Raw genomic sequence first — 10028 nt, forward strand, 5'->3', positions numbered from 1 at the left:
CATTTCTCTAGAGTAGAACTGTTATGATCAAGGGCAGTCTTTATAGTTCAACCATGTAGAGCACAGACTGCTTGATGCCATGTTGGGTCTCCTTCCTTTGTTCTTCTCTGTTCTTTTCAAAGGGTCAGTTCCCACTAAGGAACCTATCTCCTGTCACCCATTCAATTTCAGCAATACCTTGTAAAAAAAACCTGTGTTAGTCAGTGTTCTGCCCTATAAAAACTATCCAAGACAATTAACTTATAAAAAGGACAGCCTTATTTGGAGTCAGATTTTCTGTGGTTTCAGCCTATGGTTGGTCCCACTGCATTGTGCTCATGGCAAGTCTGAACATCATGTCAGGAGTATGTGGGAGCACAACTGCCCAGTTCCTGGCTATGTAGCAAAAGAGAAAGAGGAAAGGGCTGGGATCTCACACAACTCCATGACAAGAAGGCCTTCCACTCAGCCGCCTCTAAAAGGTTTCATTACCTCCCAATAGCAGGTGTTTAGATCCAAGCTATAGCTCTAACAAAAATACAGACTCGTCAAAATATCACAGAACGAATAAAACAAAGCTGAGATGGAAAACCACAAACATAAATAGGGAAGTCATGAATAACTAAATGGAAGGATGGACGAAAGGAGATGCAGATGAACCCAGAGGGTTTGGTCCTGTTGTCGTTTTTTACTTAAACACTCTTTAATGAAAGTCACGCCTAAGATGTCTCTACTCCTGCATCTTCTCCATCTTTTCTGCCCTTCTCCTTTCCAACTTGCTGAGACTTGGCTTTCCTCTCCAGGATCTTCTTGTGGCCCTTGTCCAGCTTTAGCCTGGGGATACCCACCTTGCTGGGGTGGATGCCCACATGAACAGTTGTGCCGTTAGCCTTTTCTTGCTGGACTCGGTCAACGTAGATGATGTATGCCTTCCTGCACCCTTGGACCACTTATCATAGACGGAATATTATACTTCTGTCTCAGTTCTTTGGGAAGAGGAGAAGACATGATCTTCCTCTGAATGTGAGAAGATGCACTGATATGCTGTTTTCGTTTCTTGCTTTGGTCAGAAGTCACGAAGGGATGGAACTTTATCTTGGTGGCTGTGATGCAGCAATGTGGCCAAACCAAGCTTATCTTCATGACTGAATGTGTACAACAGTACTGACACATATCAATTCAGTAAAAACAAGTAAGTCTCAAAAGAACAGTGCTTTCAAAATGAAAACAATAACAATGACAAAAGAAAAGAAACAAACAAAAACACCTGAAAATTTTCACTTGCTTCTCAACACTCGGGTTCCTACGTGAAAGGAAAATGTGTTGTGAGGAGCCGAGTGCTGACAAGGAACATGGTGAAGGCTGAGCAGGCACAGAGAGCGAGGCTGGGTGTTGGATATCGTGGTGTTTGATCTTCAGCTATTTCCTTCCACAGTGCCTCTTGAGGCTCTAGCAGAAGCCAATACACTCCTGCACAGAATCGATGCTTAATAAGACACAATGCTCTTCCTCCTTGCCTATTCTCTCCATGTCTGGTGAGAACATGGATTCTAACCCTCTCTGTCCACCTGGGTGGAGTGAGGGGAGTGAAGATTGAGCTTAATGGCTAAGGTCCTCAGACTCAGGTGTCAGGGAGTCACACCAGGTTTTGAATATGAGCAGTGACTGGAATCTTATGCAGTGGTGTTCAATGACAGAGATGCTGAACTTCTTGGAAAGTTGTGGGCAGGAAGCAAATGAAGATCAGAGGCTTAGGAGAAGAAAATAGACTGTCCCTCTGTTATAACCCCCCTTCCCACCAAGTGAAAAATGAGGAAGTCCTAGGAGGCTCAAGAAAGAGGAATGTGTGACGGCACTCCCTGGCGGGTGGAAATGAATCTTGTTCTTTGCCCTAACACTGGTATTCCCCACTCACATTCAAGTGCCCATTCCCTCAGTGTTGACTGTCAGAAGCTCAGAGATTTGGACATTTCCCAAATGGACCATTCAAGATGCAAAGGAGAATGGACCATTGGACCTTGAGATGCAAAGGATTGAATAAACTCTGACATGTCTGTGGTTTCTGCTTGGTCCCTCCCACAGACCAACCCTCTAAGATACAGTTCTCGACCCTGACTGAGTTCCCGCCTCTGGTCATTGCTGCAGAGAGAAGCCAAGACTTCACACAGGTAACTGGGCCAGGGTTGCCAGGGAGACCAGTGGGGCAGGGAATGAGTAAGGGGATGCAGGGAGGGGAGGGCTCTAGGCCTTGGGTGGAAGGAAGTATGCAGATATAGACAGGGTTTGTGTAAGGCTTGGGAGTGCACTAGCGCTGGACTCTAGTGTGGGCTGTGGCATCCACAATACCTAGGCAGTCTAAGACTCAAACTCAACCGTGTCTTTGGCCCAGTTCTCACCTGATTTCCATCCTAACACTAACCTTATCTATAACCTCAGTTCTTTTCTTAACAGATGTTTGGATATTCTAGATCCAAACCATAGTTCTTAATTAAAATGCATATGTTCATGTGAGTATATATATATATATATATGTGTGTGTGTGTGTGTGTGTGTCTGTCTGTCTGTCTGTCCGTCTGTATACATATATACATATATGTGGAAACCGTAGAACTACCAGTAATTCCTCGGGAGCCATTTATTTATTTTGCACACGTGTGTATATCATGTGCATCTGTGCACAGTGTGAGTGTGTGTGTATGTGCGCATGCTGCATACATGAGAGTGTACAATGTGTGTAGGTGCATCCCTGCATGCATATGCGGTGGGCAGAGCTTGACATTGAGTATCTTTCTTTATCTCTCTCAACCTTGTTTTTTAAGACATGCTCTTTCACTGAAGATGATGCTTGTCATTTAAGCTAGTCCATCTGCCAGCGAGTTCTCATGGTCTCTCTCTGCCTCATTCCCACAAGCACAGGAGTGTGTCACCACAGCCAGCCTTTACACGAGTGCTAGGGATACAAACTCGGGTCCTCATGCTTGTCCAAAGAGCACTTTATCTTCTGAGCCATCTCCCAGTCCCACTTTCCAGTTGCTTGTTTGTTTTGTTTGGTTCTTTGAGTTAGGGTCTCTTACTGACCTGGAACTTGTTAATTAGACTAGGCTGACCTGGCAGCAAGGTTCAGGGAGCTAGCTGTCTCTGCCTCTCCCAGAGATTACTAGCATTTTCAGACACCATGCCTAGCATTTTATTATTTGAATTGTATGTACATGTGGGTCTCTGTATTTGGGTGTGTGCATGTGAGTACAGGTGCCCTCAGAGGCCAGATGACTTGGTGCTCCCTGGAGCTGGAGTCACAGGCTGTCGTGAGCTGCCCACTGTGGGAGCCTGGAGACAACTCAGGTTGCTTGCAAGAACACTACATGCTCTAACCACTGGGCAAGCCCGCCAGCCCTATGCCCAGCTGTTTCACACAGGTTTGGGGGATGAAATGTCAGTCCCCATGCTTGCCCCGCAAGCACCTTCCTGACTGAGCACCCCCCACAGTGCTCTACTTCAGCCCTATCCTCAGCTTCTATTTCAACCCTAACCAGTTCCAATCCCAGATCCAAAATTAATCTTCATACAATTCCTGCCCCAAAGTGTCCACACTTAGGTCTTAACTTCCAGTTTTATTGCAAGTCCAGGCCCAATCCCTTCTATACTACCAACTGGGTACTGGTGCCAGTCTCAGCATGAGACTGTTCAACTTCCTCTTAACTCAGCAGTAGCATTTTTTGAGGTCTTAACATTTAATTTTTATTTGCAAATATTCTAAAGAACAGTATGACTTTGTTCATTTAGAGTGTTAAAAAAAGAGTTCTAAGTTATTTATATTTTAGATTTTCGAACCACAAACCATCATGAAAATTTAGCTATTTATTCTTTCTAAACACAAAAATATTAGACTTACTTATAGGTGGCCATGAAAATGTTTAGAAAGGTTGTGATGATGATGTATTCCAGATGGTCAAGTTGGTCCTTGAGTTACTGATAGACATCACTGAGAAAACAAAACCAGGTTGTTGGGGTAGCAAGATGGCTTTTGGGTAAAGGAGCTTGCTTCCAAGCAACACTGTGGAAGGAGAGAACCACCTCCTATTTATGAGCCTCTGGCTTCCGTGTGTATACCATGCTACATGTGTGCACATACACACACATGCCATCAATACAAATAAATGATTGTGTGATGCAAATAAAAACCTCCCCGACTTCCTATCTTTTAGAGATGACGGGCTAGATAAAAAGCAGTTTCCTTTTACTCTAGCATCTGAGATCCCCCAGAATGGAGATGTCACATAGTGCCTCCCAAGAGGGAAAGGTAGACACAGCACATCAGCTTTCTCAAAGTAAATTGAACAATGCCCTTCTACACATGGCATTTGTAGTGTTTGAGAGTACTGGTGAGTTCCCTCTGTGATCAAGCAAGATATCCTTTAGTCCCAAAGAGACAGAATGCTGTTGTCTTTCAACTACTTTCTTACTTTGGCCAGTGTTGCGCGAGTCACAAAGTAGCAGAGAATTAAATGTCCTTAGCTCCGACTTTGCCTCCAACTTCAGCCCCAGGCTCCACTCCTCCTCAGAGGCCGATCCAGTTCTGACTTCACGTCTAGCTTCGGCTGCAAATGCATGCCTATCTCCATCCTCCTGACCACCTAGGCTCATTCTCCACACGGATACCCTACCCCAGCTGCAGCCCTGCCCTCAGCTCCACCATGCTTCTCACCCCCTTCTTAGATGGATAGCCTAACTGAACCCTAGTTTCTCCATTTTAGTTCTGACTGTCCTGGAAGCCTTGTGTTTGTGGAAACATGACAATGATATATGAAAACATCCAGTACTTGGAGAGTGAGGAGAAAAACCAGAAGATGAGAAAAGGTGACAAGAAAGGAAGAATGGAGTCTCCAAAATTTGCTCTAAGTATGTCTATCAGGGTCTATGCTGTCTATGTGGATCAAGGTTTGTGCCGCCGTGGCTCACCATGCAGCAGTGTGCTCAGGCCCACTCCAGGCCCTATCACACTGCACATAAAAGGACCTCAGAGAGACAGGGACAGGAAGATCTGAGTGACCTGGCTTCCTGTGCTATGTGGAAGAGCATGGGGGGGAGGTGTGCACGGTGTGTTGGGTTTGAAGTAGCACACTCTTTGCACACACAATCATGCAGAGGCTAAAAGCCCCAGTGGTGTCCTGGCTGTCCCCAGCTGCCTCTGTGTCATTGCTGTACTCCTCCAGCTCTGATGTAGAACCTCCCAGAGTGCCACTGTCACCGTTCGAATATGTGTAATGTCTGTGCATTCCCATGCTTGCGGACATGAGTCCTGATAGGATGAGAAATTTCTGTGGGTGAGCACTTGTGTGGTCCGTGAGCGGTGAGAGGCTGGAGTACCTCCACCCCAGCCCTCAACCTTTCCCTCTTACAGCACAACCAAAGGCAAACAGTTACCTCTAGAAAGGTCCCTGGGACCTCCTGTCTCTTTCACAACTCTAACATAGTGGCTCTCAATCTTCCTAATGCTCTGATCCTTAAATACAGTTCTTTATGTGATGGTGACCCTCGGCCATATGATTATTTCATTGCTACTTCACAACTGTGATTTTCCTGCTGTTATAAAGCTTTGTGTATTATACTGATATGCAGGATATCTGATATATGACCCCTGGGGAAGACTCATCCCACCCCCAAAGGGATAAAAATCCATCAGTGGAGAGTCACTGCAATAGATGATTTAATCTCTGACACTCCCTTCTCTCTCAGCAGCTCCTCCCACGTTCTTCCTGAGCAACATCTTCTCCTGGACCCATCTCCTCCTGTTCTCCCTGGGCCTCAGCCTCCTTCTGGTGGTTGTCTCCGTGATTGGATCCCAAAGTGGGTTGCAGGGAAGAGGGGAATCAGAGGATGGGGGCGGGGATGGAGGAAGAGAACCTCAGCAGGACAGTGACTGGTGCAGAGGGCACAGATGGACAGCAGCGAGGGCCATGGCGAGGACAAGCATAAAGGACCACAAGGGACAGTGACTTAATAGATGAAAGCAGTGGTGGGGACACTGGTGGGGACATGGAGGACCCATGGGCAGACAGCTGCTGACCGAGTCACCTGTTACTGTCCTTGGGTTCCACAGTCGTGTCACGTCACCCCCTCAGCCTCGGCTTATGCTTGTGCACTACTGGGTAACAACAGTGCCTGCCCACTGGGTCTCTGTGAGGCAGAGTGTCACTCTGTGCAAGGAGCCCGGCCTAGTGCTGGCACAGAGTGGACCTGAGAAACTGTGGTTCTCATTATCCTGTCGTCTTCATCAGGTTCCCAGTTAAGGAGAGACCTAGACACCCTGAGAGTCACGTTAGACAACACCACCTCCAAGATAAAGGCTGCATTCCAGGCCCTGGAAACCAGGGGTGAGCAGGGCTCTCACCGGGTTCTGGGCTGGAGTGGGCTGGGTAGGGTGGACAGTCCTGAGCTCCAGTTCCTTGTTCTGCAGCTGACAGCTTGCAAGTAGGGATCAGTTCTCTGAAAGTGGAGGAGGAGGATCACAGGCAGAAGCTGGAGACAGGTGAGGGGCCCTGGTCTCCAGAGTGTGCCGAAGGGTGTGGGTGAGTGTGGTTCCTGGTGCTGAACTGTTCTCTTCCAGGCCAAGGCTTGAGCCAGAAGGTGGAATCTCTGGTGAGCGCAGTGGAGAAGGGGCAGGATCTCAAAACAGGGGAGGCTGAGGTTCCCCTGGAGCCTCAGGAGGTGTGAGCATGTGCAGTGTGTCAAGATGTTCCCAAACTGAGCATGGAGAGGGGGTGTGAGCATGCGCGGTGTATCGCACTGACAGGAGGTGTGAGCATGCGCAGTGTGTGGAGATGGTCCGAGACTGAGCCTATTTCAGGACATCTGAGTACCAGCAGATGCCACAGCTAGAGCACTGTTGTCACTGTCATCTGTGTGTCCCAGATCTCTCTGACATAACCGATCGTGTGCAACACCTGGAGAAGGTCCTGACATGCCATCTGGCCAACCTCAAGAGCAACAGTGAGAAGGGGATGGGCGTGGCTAGCTCTAGTTTCTGGGAGGCAAGGACACAATAGGCATTGCCTCTGCTCTCCATCTTTGCTTTGCTTTTCTTAGGCTCAGAAGTGGCCTGCTGCCCCCTTCACTGGACGGAGCATGAAGGCAGCTGCTAATGGTTCTCTCAGTCTCAGAAGTCGTGGCCTGAAGCTGACAAGTACTGCAGGCTGGAGAATTCTCACCTGGTGGTCGTCAACTCCCTGGAGGAGCAGGTGATGCCCGGGCAGGCTCTATTTGGTAGGCTACCTGGTCTAAGGGAGAGGTTACCATGCCTTTTTCTTTCTTTAGAATTTTCTGCAGAATCGCTTAGCCTATCAGATCAGTTGGATCGGCCTAACAGACCAAAATGGGCCCTGGCGATGGGTGGATGGGACCGACTTTGAGAAAGGCTTTAAGTGAGTGTATGTCACATTTGCCCTGGTCTAATGCCTTTGCCTGGAAGTTCCTCTACTTCCAAGGCTCTGGACCTGGGGTGGGTGGTAGAGTCAGGGGGGTATGTCTTAGAGTCTGGTTTCTGGAGTCCCACATCTGTGTTTGTTCATAGGAACTGGGCCCCAGAGCAGCCGGACAACTGGTATGGACACGGACTGGGAGGGGGTGAAGACTGTGCCCACTTCACCTCGGGTGGTCTGTGGAATGATAATCTATGTCAGAAGCCCAACCCCTGGATCTGTGAGATAACGCTGGCCAAGGATAACTAGGGCTCTCTCCAAGGAATTTATTTCTTCAGTGGTTTCAGCTGCTCAGGCTTGGAGTTTGGAGTCCTCCTACTTGGTCTCAACATTATTGGGGATTTTTTTTTTTTGTCAAGAATTTTAAGAGGAGGAGAAGGTATTGTGCTTCAGTTGGATAGTATGGTGTTTGGAGAATGAGTCTGCTGAAATCTGTGATATCTTGTACAGTGTGAAGCTTATTGTAGGCAACTTTTGAATGTAGCAAAAATTAAATACTTTTTGTTGATTTTCCCTTGTCCTTGATGGGGAATCCAGTACAAAATTACCCAACTCTATTCTAGAAACCCTAGGTCCAGATGCCCAGCTAGCCTACCTTAACTTCTGTTAGACTGCTTGCTTGGGCAAACCTCCCCTCCCTAACTAATTGTTAATCTTAGCATCTGTCAAATTGACTGTTGACACAAAACTACCCCATTCAAAGGCCTCCTGACAGTGATTCTGCTGCAACTGCTTAGTGAAATAACAACATATTGTTATTGCCTTCAAAAATTCTGAGCTCTGTACACTCAGTGCTACACTTGAGTCCCCAAATACCCAACTGTAGTTCCAGCTGGTCAGTATAAAGTCTTTCTAATGACTGTAATCTGTAAGTAGTAATCTCTGATGGACTCCCCATAACATTTTGAAAAGTTATGAGTTTCTGTAATGGTCTTTGTCTGTTTTAAAAAAAGCAAGCTTTGTGTGTGTGTGTGTGTTAAGGGTGATTGGAACATTTACACTTATCTGTTGGTATAAGGACAGGTATTTAGAATGCAGTTGGGATTTATACTGATTGGGGGAAGTGGTGATAGTTTGGTCTCCTCTAGGGTCCAGGACCTCACTGTTCATCAGTAATGAGCTAGATTTGTAAAACTGGGCATGAATTCCTCCTAGTGAGTGGGCCTTGGGTTGGCTACCTCCAAGACATTGCACTCTTGGGACTATCTCACCGACCTGGTAATTATTGAGTTCATAGGCTTGGCATAGGTATGACTGTTGTCTGCTCCTCTCCCGTGGCAGCTCACATACCACCTTCAGATCCATGGGAGCTGGTGCTCAGGGAGGAGACTTCCAGGTCACTTCCTCCTGTGTCTGAAGTGTGTGGTGACTTCAGTCGTAGGGTCTTGCCTTCAAGTTCTGGGAGGCAACCAAAGGCAACAGCAACAGCCTGAATCCTTTGACAGCTTCTTGGATTCTTCATCAATAACTCCAAGGGAGATTTCTCATGCCTGGCACTGGGGTTTTTGTTAGATAGTCTAGGGCTTTAGGGAGTATCATTACACCAGGTAGTGTAACTTCACCCAAAACATAGATGTGTGTATCTGTGTGCATATGCACACGCACACGCACATATATTCACAGAGTGTTAAGCTATGTCTATATATTCAAGTAAATATTATTTATGTTTCTCTATGGTTTTAAAAAACCATTTTAAAACAGCGCTGTCTCTCCCCCTTCCCTTCCTCTCTGTACTGCTTTCCCTCACCCCCTTCCAGTTAACTATCAACCCTGGTTTTACCTATTTCCCCTTCACACCACCTGTGTCCTACTATCTTCTCTAGAGCTACAGGGATCCTTTATCTCTCCTTGACTTCAGTGGTTATTCCAGGTTATAGACTCACATGTGAAGACTTGTAATAGGATCCATAGATAAGAGAGAACATGTGACATTTGACTTTATGGGTCTGGGTTCCTCATTTGATACAATATTTTCTAGACCTATCCATTTATCCACAGAGTTCATAATTTCATTTTTCTGTACAGCTTAATAGTATTGCATTATATATATGTACCACAATCTCTCTGTCCATTCTTCAGTTGAAGGGCATTTAGGCTGTTTCTGTTTCCTTACCATTGAACATACAACAGCAGTGGACATGGGACAGAGCAAGAGTCTGTGAAGGAGAATGTCCAGTCCTTTGGGCATATGCCAAGGAGTGTTTCGGCCTTGTGAAAATTCTCTACAGTGATTTCCAGAGTGGCTGCAATAGCTTGCAGTTTCACCAACAGTGAGATCATGTGTAATGTTATAGAGCCCTTGCTTAAGTAGGAGTCCCTTAAACTGTAGGACAAGGACCTGTGAGATGATTTAGTGGACAGAGGCTCCTGAAGCTAATCCTGATGACCTGAGTCCAGTCCCTGGGATTGACTGGGTGCAAGGAGAGAACCAATGCCTGCAAGTTGTCATCTGACCTCTACAGTGCAGACTGTGGCACAAAGGAGTTTGCACACAAGTGCGCGCACACACACACCACACACACACCACACACACACACACACACACACACACACACACACACACACACACAC

The 10028-nt window shown here is 46.8% G+C and overlaps 1 protein-coding gene and 1 pseudogene across 1 annotated transcript; one reads left to right on the plus strand and one right to left on the minus strand.

The window, feature by feature from the left end:
• Positions 1-698: 698 nt before the first annotated feature.
• Positions 699-4623, minus strand: LOC114631715 (60S ribosomal protein L26-like). Its single transcript, XM_028780086.1, has 2 exons — positions 4443-4623; positions 699-928 (listed from the first exon to the last, which is right to left on the minus strand). Exons 1-2 carry the CDS (start codon positions 4621-4623, stop codon positions 699-701), a joined length of 411 nt encoding a protein of 136 aa, XP_028635919.1.
• Positions 4624-6809: 2186 nt separating this feature from the next.
• On the plus strand, positions 6810-8261 carry LOC114631758 (annotated as a pseudogene).
• The last annotated feature ends 1767 nt before the right edge of the window (positions 8262-10028 follow it).

This window comes from Grammomys surdaster, unplaced genomic scaffold (assembly GCF_004785775.1).
Source record: "Grammomys surdaster isolate TR1022 unplaced genomic scaffold, NIH_TR_1.0 364, whole genome shotgun sequence".
Classification (NCBI taxonomy): Eukaryota; Metazoa; Chordata; class Mammalia; order Rodentia; family Muridae; genus Grammomys; species Grammomys surdaster.